The 22,143-nt window shown below is 34.8% G+C and overlaps 1 protein-coding gene across 1 annotated transcript in view; it reads left to right on the forward strand.

The window, feature by feature from the left end:
- LOC113117741 (kelch-like protein 29) overlaps window positions 1-22,143 on the forward strand; it is a 114,340-nt gene that overhangs the window by 53,920 nt on the left and 38,277 nt on the right. Inside the window, exons 8-9 of the mRNA XM_026286642.1 lie at window positions 3,691-3,950; window positions 17,276-17,474. Of these exons, the coding sequence (XP_026142427.1) occupies window positions 3,691-3,950; window positions 17,276-17,474 (459 nt within the window). The remainder of the gene's footprint in view (window positions 1-3,690; window positions 3,951-17,275; window positions 17,475-22,143) is intronic.

Here is a 22,143-nt window from a genome sequence, read left to right on the forward strand (position 1 = left end):
AATTGTATATTTAGTAATTAATATTTATTAATTATTAATTTATTAACATTATTTTTCAAAATATTTATACTTAAATATATTTCTTCATTATATATATATATATATATATATATATATATATATATATATATATATATATATATATATATATATATATACAGGTGCTGGTCATATAATTAGAATATCATCAAAAAGATTTATTGATTTATTTCACTAATTCCATTCAAAAAGTGAAACTTGTATATTATATGCATTCATTACACACAGACTGATATATATCAAATGTTTATTTCTTTTTATTTTGATTATTATAACTGACAGCTAAGGAAAATCCCAAATTCAGTATCTCAGAAAATTAGAATATTACTTAAGATTACTTAAGGATTTTTTGAAATCTTGGCCAACTAAAAAGTATGAAAATTAAAAGTATGAGCATGTACAGCACTCAATACTTAGTTGTTGATCCTTTTGACTGAATGACTGCAGCAATGCGGCATGGCATGGAGTGGATCAGTCTGTGGCACTGCTCAGGTGTTATGAGAGACCAGGTTGCTCTGATAGTGGCCTTCAGCTCTTCTGCATTTTTGGGTCTTGCATATTGCATCTTCCTCTTCACAATACCCCGTAGATTTTCTGTGGGGTTAAGGTCAGGTGAGTTTGCTGGCCAATTAAGAACAGGGATACCATGGTCCTAAAACCAGGTACTGGTAGCTTTGGCACTGTGTGCAGGTGCCAAGTCCTGTTGGAAAATGAAATCTGCATCTCCATAAAGTTGGTCAGCAGCAGGAAACATGAAGTGCTCTAAAACTTCCTGGTATACGGCTGTGTTGACCTTTGACCTCAGAAAACACAGTGGACCAACGCCAGCAGATGACATGGCAACCCAAACCATCACTGACTGTGGAAACTTCAAGCAACGTGGATTGTGTGCCTCTCCTCTCTTCCTCCAGACTCTGATATCCAAGTGAAATGCAAAATTTACTTGCATCAGAGATCATTGCTTTGGACCACTCAGCAGCAGTCCAGTCCTTTTTGAAGCGAGACGCTTCTGACGCTGTCTGTTGTTCAAGAGTGGCTTGACAGAAGGAATGCGAAGCTGAAACCCATGTCTTGCATGCGTCTGTGTGTAGTGGTTCTTGAAGCACTGACTCCAGCTGCAGTCCACTCTTTGTGAATCTCCCCCACATTTTTGAATGGGTTTTGTTTCACAATCCTCTCCATGGTGAGGTTATCCCTATTGCTTGTACACTTTTTTTTCTACCACATCTTTTCCTTTTCTTTGCCTTTCTATTAATGTGCTTGGACACAGAGCTCTGTGAACAGCCAGCCTCCTTTGCAATGACGTTTTCTGTCTTGCCCTCCTTGTGCAAGGTGTCAATAATCGTCTTTCCCATGATTGTGTAGCCTACAGAACTATACTGAGAGACCATTTAAAGGCTTTGCAGGTGTTTTGAGTTAATTAGCTGATTAGAGTGTGGCTCCAGGTGTCTTCAGTATTGAACCTTTTCACAATATTCTAATTTTCTGAGATACTGAATTTGGGTTTTTCCTTAGTTGTCAGTTAAAATCATCAAAAATAAAAGAAATAAACATTTGAAATGTATCAGGCTGTGTGTAATGAATGAATATAATATACAAGTTTCACTTTTTAAATGAAATTAGTGAAACACATTTATTTAGAACATTTACATATATAAAACTTATTGATACATATTTATGCTTTATACTTTGTATGTATTTATTTTCATTATTTTTACACCTGTGCAACATTTGTATTTTATATACAACATTATAATTCTTTAGTGATTTTTGGTTGTAGTATGCAGTTGTCACTCTTAAAAATAATTGAAGCGCACTTTGACTAACTAGTGACAAAGTGACTATATATTTGACAGCACTTAACTGAATTGAGTAATCAAAATGCTTTCTGACACTCTCATGAATTATGCCCTTTTTACATTTGCTGTTTATGAGGCAGGTGCGAGGAATGTGAATAATGAGTTTAACTTCAGAATCAAAAAGTGGATGTCGGTGGCTCTGACAGCTCTGGTTTGTGCTTCTCTTCCCATGAACCCCTGGGATCCGGAGCTTATTAATCTATCAGCACCTCAACACCTATGAAATGACTTTCTCTCCTGTAGGGAGAGCGCTCCGTATACTTCAGTATACAAAAGTCGAAATGTGCAAGACTGACTTGAGACGCTCTTGTTAGCGTGACTGCTTCAGATAAGCAATATATGGCACTTGAATGTGTATTAAAAGTGAATGCTTTCCAAAAGAGATTCTTCTTCAAGGTTTCAACAGGGTGAAAGAGTTTTTAGTTCTTACAGTCAAGATGGGGCATTACAATTTTTGGTAAAAGAAATCGAAGCCATTTACACTTTCATAAGCGCATGTGCTTTCATTACACATAATTGTGTTTTGAGTGTTGGGAGATGTGTTCTTTACACCTTTACCCAGAGCTCGTCATATACTTTATGCTTTATTTAAAGCAGAAAGAGTAATGCTCACATCTGCAATTTCACACTTAAAGCCTTAATTATTTACTTTTGTAGTTAATGCAGCCTTTCTAAAATGCTAGTAAATTAATTATGATTCAAATTGCACAATAATATGAAATAATGATATGTTGAGAAATTAAATGCAAATGCAAAATAAAATTCATTATACAGTATAAACATTTAATGTTTTAATAAAAAAAAATTCACTTTTCAGTATTTGCATGTCATACAATATATGATATGTTTACACAAAAATCAGTTGATATTAAACACTATTTTTTTAAATGCCACTTACAGAATGTAAGTTAACAGACTCTATATATGTGCATGTGTGTGTTTGTATTTTTGTGTGTTTATATATAATATGTTATATATAATATGTTAACATATAATATAAAATATAACATAAAACATATGTTATATATCTGAAAATATTATTTCTGATAGTATTTCTAAAAGTCATTTATATAATTTAACATTTATTGTACATAAAAATATATATTTTGCATTTATTAAGAATAAAAAAAAAATGCATTTAAAAGAGAATATATAACCTTAGTGAGGAATTTTATAAATAAATATTTTCATAATGTATAAATATAATACATATAGATATATACACACATTTAATATCATTGTTTATTATTTATATTTATTGTCATGCATTCAGCAAACACTTTTTATCCATTTTATTTAAAATTTCAGTTCTTGACCCATGACTTACCGCTTACATGATAATATTATAATAGGATGATATTATTTATTTATATATTTTATTATATTTAATGTATTTGTTTTGTTTTTATTCCTGTGTAAAGTTTATTTACAAAAACTATTTGTATTTATAACATCTTTATTTATATTTTTCATTTGTTGTGGAAGTAAAAAGAATATTGCATGGGTTTAATGTTGACTTGAAGCCGCATGTTCTGTTCTTGTGAAGTAAGTGCAGGTTTAGTAGTAGTTTGTTTGTTGACCTTCCATGCAGTAGAAAAGGTCTCTGTCTGTCTGGAGGAATCAAAGTCCCTGATCGATTCCCATGCTTGGGTCTTTTTCCATCCAGCTGCTTGAGATATTACACTTATATATTACACAGCTTGGGTAAATTGAATCTTCCCAACACCTCTCATTGTTAGTGTGCTCAAGGTTTGTTTCCCAGCTCATGTGTGTACGTGTGTGTCTCTCACAGAGAAACAGCTGACGGCTGCTAACTGTCTGGGAGTGTTGGCCATGGCCGAGGCGATGCAGTGCACCGAACTCCACAACATGGCAAAGGCCTTCGCCCTGCAGAACTTCCCCGACGTGGCCGGTCAGGACGAGATCCTCAACATTTCCAAAGAAGACCTGGTCAGTTACATGTCCAACGACAGCCTGAACACGAAAGCAGAGGAGCTGGTCTACGAGACGGTCATCAAATGGATAAAAAAGGACCCCAGCAGCCGAGTGCAGGTAGGAGAGCAGGGTTAATCACGCTGTTTTGGTTGGTGCTCATGTAGAAATACCCTAGAGCTGCTCCATATTGATTCTGGAGATCTGGTTTCTTGCATAATGTCCCTCGATAGAGAAGTTGTTCATCAAATGCAGTGCATGGGAATTTGAATGCAGCTACTTTCTCCTAAAGTTATGGACCTTGTTTTGTGGCCTTTTGTCTTTTAAACAAAGCCAATTTATCATTTGAATCATTGTATTGTTTGTTTAGTTTACTGCGGACATTCAGAGTAGTTTGGCCATATATAGTAGAGAAGTAATGTACTGTGCAAAAGTTTGAGGGTCATTATATTATATTATATTGAATTAAATGTGACCCTGGACCACAAAAATAGTCATCAAAAAAATAAATTATTTTATGGCAAAAAGCATTAGAACATTAAGTAAAGATCATGTTCCATGAAGGTATTTTGTTAATTTTCTACTATAAATATCTAAAAACATAATTTTTGATTAGTAATATGCATTGCTAAGAACTTAATTTGGACGACTTTAAAGGTGATTTTTTTTTTCAATATTTAGATACAAAAATTTAGCACCCTCAGATTCCAGATTTTCATATAGTTGTATCTCGACCAAATATTGTCCTCCTAACAAACCATACATCACTAGAATTCAGATGATGTATAAATCTATTTTTGTTCTTTGTTTTATTCAGCAAAGGTGCATTATATTCAACAAAAGTGACAAAAACAACAAAAAAAGGTGCTGTTTCTTTGAACTTTCTATTCGTCAAAGATAAATAAAATAAAATGTAATTTGAGAATATATATTCAGCAGCACAACTGCTTTTTAAACATTAATAATCAGAAATGTTTCCTGAGCAGCAAATCAGCATATAAAAATGATTTCTGAAGGACACCGAAAAAGACTGCTGAAAATTCAGCTTTGCTGCACAGAAATAAATTACAATTTAACGTATATTCCCATAGAAAACATTTATTTTAAATGGTAATAATATTTCATAATATTGCTATTTTTATTGTATTTTTTTATCATGCAAATACAAAATGAGTGAGCTTAAGAAAATTATTTAAGAAAAATCATTTTGATGACATTTTTTTTTAACTGTAGTTAAATTCATATACAGATGTGGTGAACGTGAAGAGCTTAATTGGCTGACTAATTTTGAGTTTTGGGGTTATTTTAGAGGACAGACCCTAAATTTACAGCAAGGTAGGCCTTGATTAAGAAGCCCTCAAATAAATGAATTGTTATCTCTAATAAGAGAGTGAAATGTAAACCATTGCCTCGTCTGAATGTTTACCCATGTGTGTGCTCAACCAGAACTTCTTCCTCTGTGTTTAAGCTGGATCTATCATTGTTATACAGCACACAGAGATGTGTGTTTGGATCTTCTGTGGCCAGAAGAGTTGCAGAGCAGCTCTGATATGAAAAAAAAAAAAAAAAAACAGAGTAAAAACCACATCTTTGCTGCCTGTTTGACAGAATTGCGAGATTAAATCACTGGTTTGCGTAGCAAGTAATCAACTCCAGGAAATGTGCTTCTTTCCTGAGAAAGGTCTTTCTTCCCTTTGAGGTGCGGTAGACTTTACTGATGTTGGTATCTGTGTGAGTGAGTCCTGATGAAACATTCATGATGCAGTGCTCACGCCGAGCGTGTGAGGAGATTACATCCTGAGAACGTGCCGTCATTTCCTCATGTTAAATCTACTAAAAGCCACTCGATTACACGCTCTTTTGTAGCAGAACGGAGAGAAACGGACTGAACGGGAGGCGTATCATCCCGCTCCAGCTGGACATCAGGGCTTCACGGCTCTGAGAAACCTAATACAGCTCAAGATGTTACTTCTCTTTACAAAAGGTTAATGTAGTTAAAAAAGTAGTTTCGTGGCAGCAACCACCAAAAATCAGATTCAAACCACCATGGCTCTTTTAAAAAAGCCCAGTGAGCATTTAAAGGATTACTTGTGTTCCTGACATGAAGTGTGTGCCAAAAGGTAAATTAATAAATGTCATATGGAAGCTTTTACCACCATAAAATAATAGAAAATTTGTGATACTTGAGATACTTTTTATCTTGCGATGATTCGTTTGTATCTCACATTTCAAAGAAAAATTTTTTGGTAACACAAGGTTCCATTAGTTAATGTTAGTTAACTACTTTCGTTAACATGAACTAAGCAAGAACAATCCTTCTACAGCATTTATAAGTCTTAGTTCATGTTAATTTCAACATTTACTAATGCATTATTTAAATCAAAAGTTGTGCTTGTTAACATTAGTTAATGCACTGTGAATTACCATGAACTAACAATGAATAACTGTATTTTCATTAACTAACATTAACGAAGATGAATAAATACAGTAATAAATGTATTATTCATTGTTTGTTCATGTTAATTAATACATTAACTTACATTAACTAATGGAACCTTATTCTAAAGTGTTACCAAAATTTTTAATTGCAAGATACAGTATAAACTTCCAATTCTAAGAAGAAAAATCTGAATTGGGGGATAGAAACTTCCGAAAAAAATCTGAATTGTAGGGGAAAGTCACAAGCACATTTTTGTTATCCTCTTATATAAATCATGTAAACGTACAGTTTATAACTTGCAAAAGAAGTCATAATTTTAAGATATAAGCTCAACATATAAAGAGAAAAATGTAAAAATCTGAATTGCAATAGTTAAACCTGCAATTACGAGTTCATATCTTGCAATTGTGAGATTTAATGTCACAACTGAGAAAAAAGCCCAAATCGTGAGGTATACGTAATCTTGCAATTTTTAGAAAATATAAGAATTTTTTTTATCCCATTGCAGAAAACAAGCTTTATAATGAAAGGGTTGCAAATGAGTTCAATTGGCTTCATAAAAATGTATTTTATAAGAGTTCAGTGTGAGTTGGGACAGAGCCCCAGCAGGTTTTCTCTGGTGTTGTAGCTAAGAGGCACACGTTACGTAAGCGCGCCGCAATAGGGTGTATTTTAAGTTTTTAAACAGTCAGCAGTAGTTGATGGCTAATTAAGATTAACATTGGTTGCATTATTTAAATGTCAGCAGATGTAGCTGTGCTTTTAACAGTTTGTTGTGTCAGATGTGAATGGAAGTTTTAGGGAGCTATTCTGAAACGAGCTTGTCAAGCTACAAGAGATTCATTATGAAATTACAGTCAAGATATTTAAAATGTTTTTCCCCAAACGTTCACTTAAGACGTAGCAGATTATGTTTGCGTGAATATCTTACTGTAATTCTGTGTAAACAGTATGTGTATGTATCAGGATCGCACAGATTCATTTTAGATGTTTAATTACTATTTGGAGTATTGGGATTGATAGACATGGTCTTAATAAACTCATTTTTATGGAAACCTGACATTTGTAAATTTTTTGTCTTTAGCTCAAAATTAAACCGTACGCATTCAAACTCTCTTTGCCAGCACGGCTCACACACACACACACACACACACACACACACACACACACACACACATGTTTGTTTTTGTGTAAAGTGTGTTCATCCCATAGGCGTAATGGTTTTTATACTGTACAAACTGTATATTCTATCACCCTACACCAACCCTACACCTAACCCTAACCCTCACAGGAAACTTTGTGCATTTTTACTTTCTCAAAAAAACTCATTCTGTATGATTTATAAGCGTTTTGAAAAATGGGGACATGGGTTATGTCCTCATCGGTCACCCTCTCCTTTTAATACCTGTGTCATACCCATGTCATTATACAGAGTTGTGCCCTTATATGTCACAAAAACATGCCCACACACACACACACACATATATACTGTATACATAAAAAAATATATATATATTTCAATGGAAGACAGTTATTTTAATCGTTTAGCTTATCATGACTATATTTATACACGTGCATTGCATTATTTATTTATTTATGGTGTATTATGCTACTCTAGACACAGATGTTACTCGCCAAAACACTGCGACTAAATTCCTCGGGCATTTGTCTATTAAATAAATGAGCTTTTTCTGAAGCGCGCGAGCCGGTCGAGCAGTGTTTGGAGTGGCTGTGAAACTCGCTCAGAAGGAAGTGGCAGAGATTGATGCAGTGACCTTATGTTTATTTGGCCCTGCACTGCCTCCATTGAGAAGGAGCTAGATAGGAAATCAATCTGAATTCAGGCTGAAATGAGTTCCTCTACTTCACGCTGTTCCCCTGGGGTTTAGCCTATGAAATCACAAATCCAGCATGGCACTGAAGCAGAACAAACACTCCTCCTTTATTTACCGTCTTTTGCGCTCTCTCTGTCTCTGTCTTTATTTTCTGCTCTCTTATTCTGCGTATCGAACAGTTTCTCCTCCACTGTATAAATCACACGCTGTAACTTTACGGCCTTTTCTTCAGTGACTCATACTAAATATGGAAATGTTGCGCCGCTGAATACAGTCCGACTATTATAATGCAAGTGGATGGAAAATGAAAAGTGTTTTATGCCTTAAACGTTTGATCATTTTAAAAGAGCCTCGGGGTGTCGGATAAGATTCCGTATCTGGACGCCATCAAAACAATTAAGTTTTTTTTCAAGAATATTGGCTTCCATTTCCCAAAGGTTATTGCTCTTTTATGAGCAACTTTGTTCTTTTTATGCCAAAATTAACGTCAGTTAGTGAGTTCACATAATTCAGCATTGGGTTGAAACACCCTGGAATTAAATCAGCCTAGAAAGGGCTGATCTGTTTGTTTGTTTGTTTGTTTATTTCGTATTTGTTTTTAATGAATTGTGAAAAAGTATGTTATCCTGCAACGTCTGTGTTGCGTTTCTCAAATCATGTACTAAAGTGATGCAACATTTTTACCATTAAACAGGTGAAAAATCTGACACTTTAGGCAGTAACAAGTAACAGATTCTCAATTTATTGAAAAAGACATGTCTCCTCAGGATGTTTTTGTGTTCGGGTGAGGTCAGCTCGGGTCAGTCGTCTCTCAGGTCTCAGGTGTTCTCTGGTGTTGTCTCAGTAGATTGGCTCACAGTAGGACGTTTCTTCTCACAGAGAGCTGCTGAACTCTGGTTCTGATTGTCAGCTTTACCGGGGTTGAATCCTGCATGGACCGAACGCTTTGGATTAGATGCTGTGTGTCTCTCTGAAGGCTGTTCTCATGTACACAATGTATGCAAACCAACTGAAAACCTTTTGAATGGCATAGAGTGCATTTTAACAATAATGCATGACATTATGAGTAAATTTATATCATATTATTGTGTTACATTAGCATTTATTTTCACTTTTCGCATTTATTTATGGTTTCATGCATTAATATGTTGTGCATTTATTATGCATTCTTATATTATGCATTCATTTTTATTTATCATGCATGCATAAAATAACTGAAATTGTAAGAACCAATGTACTTTTTTTAAAGGTACAAATTAAACTGTATATATGCAAACTATCATTTTATTTATTCATGTTTATTTATTCATGCATTTATTTATTCATGCATTTATGCATTGCTATTTTCTACATTTACTTAAGTTCACTCATTTATACTTTAATATTTTGAGCATTTATTTTTAATGCACTTATTTATTTGTATAATTGATTAATTTATATTGCATTTGTGTATTTACTTATGCATGAATGACAACAGGTTATAGGAGCGAATGTAGTGCATTTTCATGTAAAATGTAAAAATGTATCTACAAAATATAATTGCTTTATTCCTTTCTTTTTGCATATGGGGTGAAATAATTTTTTTATTTATCTATTTATTTAATTACATTTTTGCCATTCCCTGAGCAGGAAATAGTTTTAAGATCCAAACGCAGTAATAATGTCATACAAATTAAGTCATGAAAGCTAGAAAACAAAGTCTGCCTTCTGTAAATTAATTATAAAGATTTAATTAAAATAATACATGGACGTTTGAATAGTACCTTCATTAAATTGAATGCAATTTTAATGCGAGTTATTTTAGCCTGTGCTTGCAGCTCTGAGGTGTTTTTTTTATTCCTCATTTCACATTTCTTTCTCCTATTCTTAGTTCTTTTTAGCAGCAGAACGCCTACATCCTACTAGAAATCACAGCTTCCTCACCCAAACAAACCGGTGCTGTAGGTGAGAAAGAATGAGTGTGTTTTTGTGTGGACTGAAGGATTAGTGTTCATTGTACTGTGGAAGTTCACCAAACGGATTACAGCAAAAATACTAAACCAATTCAATGCACTTTTAAACAGCCATAAAAAAAGAGCTTCTGGACCCTTGGAAGTGGAGAAAGGGGTCATTGTTCAGCACTGGAACACTATTCTTAGGAGGTTAAGACCAATTGTTAGAAGTTTTGATTTAATTGACCCGTTTGGGATGGACGGGTATAAATATGTATAACCTGGCAATATTTCCACCACTAAGGCCATTTTTAAATAGCTTCTTTAAAGTGCTTTTAAAATATTTTCTTGATTTGGTGCTCTGTAGTGACTCATACACTTAGTGCAATTTTGATTTTTCGCCCAAGAAAATAGGGCCAGTCTTGTACTGAAGAACGTTTTGACTCTATAACTCGAAAACTAAAAAGGACTACATGGAGAATAGTGACCTCTTGATTCACTTCAAGGCAGCATTACAAAAATGCATAACAGGCACTTTATTTTTGTTATATTTTATTTCATCTCATATTGAACATTATGTTTATGGAGCATAATTTCAATCATTCAGTTTCATGTTTTGTCCGTATATGATGAGTAGGACAGATCACTCTCGCTCCGGTCTGGCCTGTGTGCTGACTCTGGTTTACCGTGAAATGCAATTGCTGAGTATTGCGACGGAGGCTGTTTTCCCAGGTCATTTTTCACCTTTATCTCAGCACACAGGCATCATTAGAGATGACGCTGTCCGGCTGCAGCGCCGCGCCGGGATACGCATCTCTCCGTATATTCCACTGAGAGAAAAGTGTTTCTTGGACACGCTTAATCTGTCTTCTTTTCAGCGCGGCGATGCTCCCCATCCATCAAACGCTGCTCGCAGTGGCTGCGCGTCAGTCTGCCGTCCCGCGCCGGATTCTGCTCTCTGTCTCCCCTCCTGTTATCTAATATATTTTTAATGCATGACTGTCTTTGTGTGTACGTAGCTCTCTTTTTCTCTCACACTTCTCTTTCTGTGTTTCTTTATCAAACTGCAGTGCCCTCAAGCACTGAAACACAAGCAAGAGATCTCCCTGAATATTCACTTTCTATTAGCATCTGTGCTCCGATTCGCTCAGAGAGCCGCTCGGCTTCGTGATTTATGGCTCTGATAGAGAAATTGTATATTTACAAGCTGCAAAATAAACATCGCAAATTTGATTCCAGCATGTTACGGCCTGCCTCAGGGATGGCTGTTTATTATATGTCTGGAGGAAAACGTGAAGCGCTCAGCGAGCGTGTCTGGCCATGAAATGAAATATTAGAGCGATTATTGTCGTGTCAGGAGGCCGTCTTTTCTGGGGGAGGTGGTGGGTTTTTGCCAGTTGTTTGTTTTTGCCCTGATCGAGTCTAGTGGAAACAAGACTTTTGACTTTCATCATACTGTAAAATCTGGAAAGGACGAAACCGAAACATCTGAAAATATTATTATAATCAAAATATTTATTTTTAGTCAAACTGATTAATGGTCTCTATTATTCAAAACAAAAATAAAAATGTATATATATAAATATATACATAATTTAAATATAATTTAAATAATTTTATTTAATTGTGTTTTATAATATTTCATGTTATTTTATCAAATTGCGTTGTGGTCTAAGAAGTTTTTTTTTTTTTTTTTTAGATTAAATTTTTTTATTTATTTCTTTTTTGTGGGGGGAGGGGCTTTGCTCATGTAACCGCTTACATGTTTCTTAACTGCGAACACTTTCCTCTTGAGAATGAATGTCTGTAAAGTTTAGTAATCATGCAAATAATACTAAAACTAACAGTAGTGTAAACTTCTCAAACCTCTCAAACTTGAATTGACCTTGAATTGAATTTTTTTTAATTTTTTTATGTCTTGCCGTGATTTGTCTTTTCATCAGCTAGAGAGAAAGAAACAGATGATTTCTCCTGTAAATGGGAATATCTGTCAAAAGTATTGAATCAGAAACCTGTGGCTGACAGATGTTGGGGTTTTTATTTGTCAGAGATCAATAGCAATTTGCTGAGTATCAAACACGCTGCTGTCTGTTCTGATGTGTTCACATGTAGCTGTTCTGTGAAGTGCCACAACACTGTGTCAGATTGACAGATGCCTCCTGATGCATCCGAATATAAACGGACAGAGTGTGATTTTTCTTTTTGCAGGTTTTTTTGTTTTGTCTTGCCAACTCTAAAATAGCATCCAAACTTTAGAATGAATCCATCTGCTATTTGCCCTTTGTTTTAAACAAAATGCATTTGCGTGCAATCATGCACCATATTTCCAGAGGTTTGAGTTGTCTAAAAGTGATGCAACAGTGATTCAAGCCACTCCATCTGTTAATTCATTCAATTAAATTGTATATGTTACCGTAGTTGTTTTGAAATTGTATTTGTATTTCATTATGATTTGATAATTGTAAATAAATTTTACCAATTTTATTTTTATTTTATTTTATTTTTTTACCATCCAAACTTTAGAAATGTTTAAAATCTTTCTCCTTATTGCCTTTTGTTTTAAACAAAATGCATTTATATTCAGTCATGCATGATATTTCTTCCAAGAAGTGCATTTGTTTATATTTACATTTATTCATTTAGCAGAGGCTTTTATCCAAAGTGACTTACAAATGAGGAAAGTGGAAGCAATCAAAAACAACAAAAAGAGCAATGATATATAAGTGCTATAACATGTCTCAGTTAGCTTAGACACTGTACACATAGCAAGAGCTTTTAAATAATATAATAAATAAAAAGAAAACCGATAGAATAGAAAAAAATAGAGCAAGCTAGTGTTAGAGGTCTTTTGTATAATAAATAAAAAGAAAATAGATAGAATACAAATAGATTAGAAAGGTAGCTGGCACATAATGGGCACATAAGTCTGAAGTAATGAATGTAGGTAAATGGGTGCAGAGCCAGTGGTAGTTTTGTAGGCAAACATCAATGCCTTGAATTTTATGCGAGCAGCTATTGGTAGACAGGAGAAATTGATAAACAGAGGTGTGATGAAACATAAGAATGAATCCATCCATCTATTAAAACCCCTTCTTTTGAAGAAGAAGAAAACACGCTATCGCCAGAGGTTTGATTGGTCTAGAAACAATGCAACACCGCATTTCCCATCACAAGTAAGGCGTGAATCACACATTCAGTTATATTTTACCCTGATTGTTGGGAAGTGATAAAGAGGCTAATGCATGCATTCCATTCCGTCTGGAATACCTTGAGCACAACATACAGTGTAAATCAGATGTGTTTGCACTCAAAGCATCCATGTTTTCTGACCTTGCATTTATGTTTTTGCTCAGCATTCAGCCAGCTGATGATTCATCTTTTGGCCCAGTAAAGCTGCGGTTTGTGCTGTCTTAATCTGGTATTCAGCATGCCATAGTCTGGCTCCCTCATGGCATGACATTATTGCAGATAGGTTCAGGCGAGTGTTGAGCGGAGCTGCATTTGGATTCCTAGATCATTCAGTCGATAAGTCTTGATTGCCTGAGCAGTGGAGAGAATGCTTGTAATCCTGAGGGATTTCTTCGGCGGCCATGTTGCCTCTAGATTGCTAGAAACACCTTTTTCAGATACCATTTTTATTTTTTTGATCTGTTCTCGTGCCACGACTGGTTTTTGAGCCCCCACCTGAAATGGCAGATTGATAAACTGTCTGAAAGTGACAGTTCAGATTTTTCCAGTCTCGCTGGGGACTTTAATAAAATGCCACCAGTGCCGCCAGTAAATCTTTGACCTTTCTGGTTGGAAATACTGCATGTTCTCGCATGCAGATGTTGTTGTTTTTTCGAAAAACGAATGGTCCTTCTGAAACGGATTGGCATGAGAAATTGACTGTGAGCCGCACCAGATGTTGTCCGTGTCTTTTTGTGTTGACAGTCCTGCAGGAGATATAGTGGACAAGGAACGATGGCATGCTGGGATTGTTGACCATGGAAGCCTGCTGTTGATGAAAACCCAAAAAAGCAGCGTTTGGAAAGGATCACCGGAACGTCAAGCTGTTCACACGGCCTGTTATCAAACAAATAAAAACTGACCAGCTCTGATAACGCTCGGGATCATGGTGTGATTGTTGACCAGATGCTTTATGTGGGTTTAACAGATCTGCAGGCTGCATGGATATTGTCAAATATGGCTAAATGTATGGCTGTTTATTATGAATTCATTGCATTACATTATTTATTTGTTTGTTTGTTCTTTTATTTATTTTGTTAGTTTATTTAATGTAATTAATTTTTTTGTTCTTTAATTAATTAATTAATTAATTCATTAATTTGTATGTATTTATTTGTTTATTCATTCATTATTCCCTTTATTCATTAATTTTCTAATTTGTTTAAATGAATTTATTTAATTTATAATTAATTTATATTTAATGTAATTAATTTATACATTTTCATTATAAATTCATATTATAAATACATTAGAAATGTAGTTCAAAATGTTTTTATTTAGTTTCAATTTAATCAAAACATTTGTTTGTTTATTATATAATAAATTAATGTAGTCTTTCATTTGTTCTTTAATTCATTCATTTTACTCATACATTTATTTATAATTTATTTTAATTCATTAAAGTTTTATTAAACACACACACACTTTTTGCTCTAATTAATTTAATAATTAATTTATTATTTAATTCATTCATTGTTCTATTTATGTATTCCATTCATTAATTAATAATTTAATTTTCTTTTTCATTAATACATTTTTTTATTAATTTTATGAATATATATAATTATATTTATATTAATAATATAATCATTATAAATGTATAAATAGATTGAAAATACATTTCAAAGGTTATGATCTGATGTAATTTACATTATTCAAATGTTGTATGCATTTAATTAGATATAAATTATTTAATTGCCTTTCTCTTAATTTTTCATTTAACTTTTCTATCATTTTAACGCCTGCCTGTTAAATTCAATTCACAATCAATTATTTGTATGGTGATTTTCATGATACAATTCATTGCAAAGCAGCTTTACAGAAAATTTAAGTTTCTAGATTATATTTAGGAAAACAGTTAACACTATTAACGGCAATGATTATATTTTGCGATCAAACTTGTAGCAAATTTTTGTAGTTTTGCATGTTGTTTCAGTGTTGACCTCATCTGAGGTCCTCTGAGGGGTTGCCATCTTCTCAGATGTCCGGTCATCTCAGATCTTTGTAAGGCTGTATCAAGACTGAAGCTTGTGTAATTCCTAGTTACCTCAGGATGCCAATCCCTTGGCAGAAACAGAGAAGCAAATAGAGAAAAATTTGCATAGCTGCTGTTCCAACCCAGCAAAAATAGATGTGTTCATCACAATCAAAAGAATAATTTGCATTTGATCAAACATAAATGAAAGTACAAAGTTGCAACTGCATTTTGGACTACCTGTAGCTTTTTTATTGAATATGCAGCACATTACAGTACAGTAATCCAGTCTAGAGTTCATAAATGCATGAACTGGCTTTTCTGCATCAGAAGCAACAGGTAACATGTATAAATAAGCAACAGGTAACATTTCTAAAGTTTTTTGTAACATGTGAAATATGATTTTCAAAAGATAAGTTAGTGTAAACACCCAATTTGCTGTCTTTAGAGGAAGTAACAGTGCATCCGTCTAGATGCAAATTGTAATCTGAGAGATTCTATGTACTGTTTTTTTGGCCCAATAAGTAATATCTCTGTCTCATTTAAATTTAATAGTACAAAATTTTGGGTCATCCAATCTTTACAATTTTAACATACACTGTTACATAGTTTAGTTTCACCAGCATAGCAATGGAAATAATCCAGTGTTTCCTAATAATATGACCAAGGGTCAACATGTATATTGAAAATAGCAGAGGGCCTAAGACAGATCCTTGTGGCACTCCATACTTTACTGGTGTTAATTGAGATGATTACCCATTTAAATAAAAGTGATAACAGTCTTGACAAGTACAATCTAAATCATCTTAAAGCCTGCCGTTGAATACCTATATAGTTTTGTAATCAGTCTCTGAGTATGTCATGATCTATAGTGTCAAACACAGCACTAAGATCAAGTAAAACTAGCAATGACATGCGGCTTTGGTCTGATGCAAGAAGCAAGTAATTTGTCATTTTAACAAGTGAAGTTTTGTGCTATGATGGGGCCTGAAACCTGACTGAAATTCTTCATAGTTTTTTCAAATTTGCCGGAAGGAGCACAACAGAGCAGTCACAACTTTTCTAAAATATTTGACATAAACTGATAATTTGACATGGATTTGTAATTTGCCAGTTCACTAGGATCTAATTTTGGTTACTTTAATAAGAGGCATAATAACTGCCAAAGTGAAGGTTTTCGGGATGTGACCCAATATAATACTGAGAAGCGATTCTTCTGTTACATGTTAACTAGGCAAGGCACAGCAAATTTATTTATATAGCACATTTCGGACACAATGGTAATTCAAAGTGCTTTACATAAAAGAAAGAAAAATAATAATTTGAGAAAAATAATCACAAAAATAAAACAAGCAATTTCAAAACTTTGAAAATGATTTAAAAATTGACTTATTTTAAAATGAATTTAAAACAGTTAAAAATAGAAAATGATTTTACATAAAATACAGTGAATACATAAAATACAGTGCAATCAGTTCGGACATTGCACCGTGCTCATTCAATTCATTTCTTTTGAAATACTGAAAAACATGTTATACAAACTTGTAACTTATAGAACTTTTTCAGTTTTTTGTTGAATGCAAAAAAAAAACCCTGTTTAGCTTCCAGCTCTGATATTCAGACTTGTTTTGATGTTTGTGTGGTTTGACGTTAGCAGAGGTTGTTTGTCTCCATATAATGTGTATCAGTATCTATTTATTATTTACTGGCACCTCTGTGCTTGTAATGAGCATCTTCACACAGCATCCCTTGGATCTTTGTTGGAAGACTGTTTTTTTTTTTTTTCTAGGAAGCTAATTTGTAAACACGATACATCATAACAAATTTGTGAATTTTTGAATCTTAATTATCCCGAGATTATTTTTTCATTAGTCGTTAAAAATAATAATGCATTAAGGCCTGAGGCCATCCATAATGGCAATTTACCGCAATTAAGTGAGTGTAATGCACAAAGCTAACTCACATTTTTCTGTCTTTCTCTCTTCCCACTCACTTCTTTCTTTCTGTCCTCTGTTTCCTTGCTGTCCTGTATCCAGCATGTGTCTGAGCTGTTGGCGGTGGTACGGCTTCCGTTCATCCATCCCAGCTACCTGCTGAATGTGGTGGACAACGAGGAGCTGATCAAATCTTCAGAGGCCTGCAGGGACCTGGTGAATGAAGCCAAGCGCTACCACATGCTGCCACACGCCCGCCAAGAGATGCAGACGCCCAGAACTCGCCCGCGACTGTCTGCCGGTACATTGTTCAGCATGGCTTATAGTCTCTTCAAGATTAGTATGATCCGTGTGGTGAACATCAGACACACTGGTGCTTCTCTGAGCTGCATTGCTGTGAATTTGTTTCTTCATGTGAACAGATTTGGAGAAATTCAGCATTCCATCACTTGCTCACCAATGGTGAGAACTCTGCAGTGAATGGGTGCCGTAAGATTGAGAGTTAATAAACAGCTGATAAAAACATCATAATAAATCCACAAGTAATCAACACCACACCAGTCCATCACAATGTATTGTGAAGCCAAAATATGTGTGTTCGTGAGAAACAAATCCATCAGTATCGTTGGGGTAAACAATTTCTGGTAGCCATTGTTGACATTTGAAATCACCAAAGCAAACATGCCCCAACTTAAAAAGGGTCTTGCCCCTATTTTGATAGCTCCGCCCACACATACGTACACAAACCAGGCACTGATTAGTTCTGTAAAACAAAGCAAAACCAGTATTTCACTGTGTCTACACTAGACGTGAGTGGCGAGTGGTTATAATCGGTGATGCTGTCTTAATCATAATTTTGGACTGTGTTCAATTGTAAATGGAGCTTATATTTCACTCCTGATTTTTTTAACTGGAGAATGCAATATTATGGACTATGGACATAATGATGGATTTGTTTCTTAGAGGGGTCATATGACGTTGCTAAAAAGAACAGTTATGTTGTGTATTGGGTGTAATGCAATGTGTTTATGCGGTTTAAGGTAAAAAAAAAAAAAAGAAAACATTATTTTTCACATAATGTACATTATTGTTGCTCCTCTAGCCCCCGCCTTTCTGAAACGCGTTGATTTTTGCAAAGCTCCAAAACTCCAAAGAGAAAGGAAAAATTTAAGAGCACACAGCTTTTGGCTTCACGATACATTGATTGATGGACTTTTGTGGAGTATTGTGATGATTTTATCAGCTGGTAGGACTCTCATTTTGACGGCACCCATTCACTGCATAGGATCCATTGGTAAGCAAGTGTAGGAATGCTGAATTTCTCCAAATCTCCTCTGAATCTTGGATGGCCTGAGGATGTAGTAAACTAAGGTATCTTCACTTTTGGGTGAACTATTCCTTTATTTAACTCGGCAAATTTTATTAGATGTGGTCATGACTTGTACACTCTGGTTAGTAGTTGGTCTTTGTGTATGCTGTGCACTATGGCTCCCTTTGCATGCTATATTGTTTTGACCAATCAGCAGCCAGGACTGTTTTATAACAATGCAGTGCACAGATACAGAATCGGCAGCAGTGTATTGGATAGAAATCCATCCTGATGCGGTGTGACAGAGCATCTGGATTAGAGCCACAGTGCTGTCAGAGAGTTGCCAAAGCAAGCATCAGCCGTGGCTATCAGTGCACCTGCGCCTCTTTTTACTGAGCTTTAGCCAGTGGGTAAATTTCACCTGTGTGTACTTAAGACAAGCTGCGCTGAAATTATCACACCCAACGACCCAGTTCACTGCCAACCGCAGGGCTTTAACACTCTCTACATTTATTATTATATAAAGTCATTATATAAAGAGAGTTAGAAATGGAAATCTGTTTTGATTCATCTTTTGTTGTTGCTTTTGAATAGCACTGTTCTTTTTGAAAGTGCCACCGTGTTTACACCTTTCAGTGGAGTCCAAAAATGTGTTGAATGTCTTATTATGTAGGTCAGCATACAAGAACGTATTTTTAACTTTAAGTGTTTCTAACAGCGTGACCTTTTGCCATTTTAAATGTAATGTATTCAGCAGCGAGGTTGTTTTAACATGCAGAAAGTTTTTGGCATGGAAAAAGTCTTTTAACATGGAAAGAATAAACACTTCACCTTTAAAGAGCTTGCTTTTCTAGGTGGATGGAGGTTTATGTCAGCAGCATCCATCCAAGTGGAAAGAACCAGGTTTATTTTGTTGTTTGGTCATGACATGACATACTGTAAAAGACTGGTTATTGTCATGCTTTAATATGTAGTTTATAAATGTGGCAATTATAATTGTGAAACAGTGTGACTGTTGCATATTTTAAATGTTTATTTCCAGTGCTGACACTTTCCATTATTAGTGCATTTACTGTGAACACAAGTCTTTTGTCAGTTGAATTATTTTCTGTGGTAATTAGCATACTAAACTTTCCTGTGAAGGAAACTTGAAAACATTCACAGCCCATTTTTCTCACATAATACAAAATAAATTTCTCAAGAGTTTGGAAGCTGCAATTACTGTATGTGCACTGAAGACTGAAAATGCACAGGAATAAATTGCATATTGTAATTATGCTATTTTAATTTGTTATAATATTTCACAATATATCATTTTTTATCATATTTTGATCAAATATATGCAGTTTTATATGCAGTGAGCATTTTAGTGTTTTGGTTAAAAAAAAACATTAAAGAAAATGTCAAATGTGGCTTCATTTTATCCTTTAGGGATTTTACAGGCCATTTTACAGGTGAGAAATTGAATTTTGAAGAAAGTTTATATTTATTTATTTTTTAAATCAGGGATCATGTTTATTTTCTAAATTAAATAGACTCCGTATTCATTTCATGCTGATTTTTAAATGCTACAAAGTCTCTTTTCTAATTATTTTTGAAAGTGCGTTTTCTCTCTTACTCTATTGTTTTATGCTCCCAAACCTGTTGTTAGATGGTTTGGGGGAAAATCTAAATCCAGAAAGCCCCTTGAATTCTTTTCATGTCATAATCCATTGCTGTGATTTGGAGCGGGGCAGAGGTGGGGCGATCTTTGGCAGAACACCTGCCGCGAGTCTCTAATGCCACAGTCAGCGGGAAGGAGCCGAGCGCAGCGGGGTCCCGCGCTCCACAGGAGATCATGAGGATGGCAGAAGGGCACAGACCCCGGGTCCTGATCCCAGCCATGCTGCATTAACACGAGATAAGAGAGGCACTCTTGTAAATTTTGGTAGCACTTTAGATTAGGAAAACCATTGAGTTTTCCCTCAATAGACTAATCCTAATTTGCTATTTATTTGTAGTAAATTATGTTTAAGAGTGGGATAGTTTTAAAAGATCTAGAATATGATCATGCATTAATATATGCTTTATAAATACTAATAAACAGCCAATAGGCTAATAATATGTTTGCTAACAAACAGCTAGTTAATACTGAATACTGTTCCCTAAACTAAAGTGTTGCCTAAATTTCATACTATGATTATAGTGACAAATGATTCATTATTTTTTTACCTTGTGAGAACATGATGTGTTGTGTGAGAAGCAGCATGGCTTGTTGGACATAGCAACAGTAACTAAGGAGGGCAGGTCTTTGCAAGGGTCAATTGTACATTAGCCTGTTTTACCAAAAAGTTGGTCCAATTTTCACATTGATCTGAACAAAAACAACAGATGGACTGAATAACATGTAAATCAACTGTCTGACAGCAGGTGGCGCCTATGGAACAGCAGGAATGATGTGGTTTCCACAGTAACCGCTGTAAACACTACTTTATTAGACATTACACATTCTGTAGAAAAGGTGAAAATAAAATGCCATTGAAACTTTTCTGAAGTCTGCCGGTTCCCCCTTATGCATTCGTAGAATTACTTCATTTACACATTTTTCATATACTGTAATTTCTCTCTCTTTTTAGTCATTATTTCTTGAAAAACGAAACCTGCATACTGCAAATGCTTAAGACTGTTGCTGACTGATTACCCTGAGTTTTTCAAATCGTGGTAATAAAATATGGCTTCATTGATAATTAAAATATGAAAGGGTAACACTAATCGTCAGGGCTTTTTTACACTCGCATATAAGCAGAAGTGTTGCTGAAGTCAGTCAGGCACCTGCTGGAGGACGTTGTGATGCGGTTGATGGTGGAACATGAGCAGAGCTGTCGTGTGGCATTTGATTGATGCTGCTGGTGTAATGTAGTGAGGTTTTGTGGGAACAGGGTTTTGTTTGTGGGTAAAGGGGGGGGGGGGCTCTCATAACAGGAAGCTGTACTGGTGTGAAGTGGGAACACAATCTGCAGTCGTGCGGCTGAAAGAGCTGGCACACAAGCAGATATCTGTGCCAATCAAATTTTTTTTTCTTCTCTGTAAACGCCTATGAACCCGAGCTTCAGCAGGAATATCATGCCGCTGGTTGCGTCACATTAGCGTGCATGTTTCAGGGCACATGCATCATATTCGCAATCCACTGCAGCACCTGTATAGAGCTGTGTCATGAGTATTTAAATTGTTATTGTCATTATTTTCAGCACAAATATGTCTCCTTTCTATGCAAATGAGGGTTGTTATGGATTCTGCCGCATTCACTACAGTCATTGCTTGGTTCTTTTACAGCCTGCAGAAAGCTAATTTATTAAAAAAGAGATGTCTGCTTGATAAAATACATACAATAGAAATTATATTCAAAAAAAGTATTTTAGCAATTGCAAATTATGTATTTATGTAGTTGTATTTTTAGCTAAACATTTAGTTAAAATTTAACTATTTTCTCTTAAATTGAAGATATATTTGTATAAAATATATAAAAAAGTATATATATATATATATATATATATATATATATATATATATATATATATATATATATTAGGGGTGTAACGATACGCGTATTCGTATTGAACCGTTCGGTACGAGGCTTTCGGTTCGGTACGCGGTACGCATTATGTACCGAACGGTTCGTTGG

Source organism: Carassius auratus, chromosome 17, assembly GCF_003368295.1.
Source record: "Carassius auratus strain Wakin chromosome 17, ASM336829v1, whole genome shotgun sequence".
NCBI classification, from domain to species: domain Eukaryota; kingdom Metazoa; phylum Chordata; class Actinopteri; order Cypriniformes; family Cyprinidae; genus Carassius; species Carassius auratus.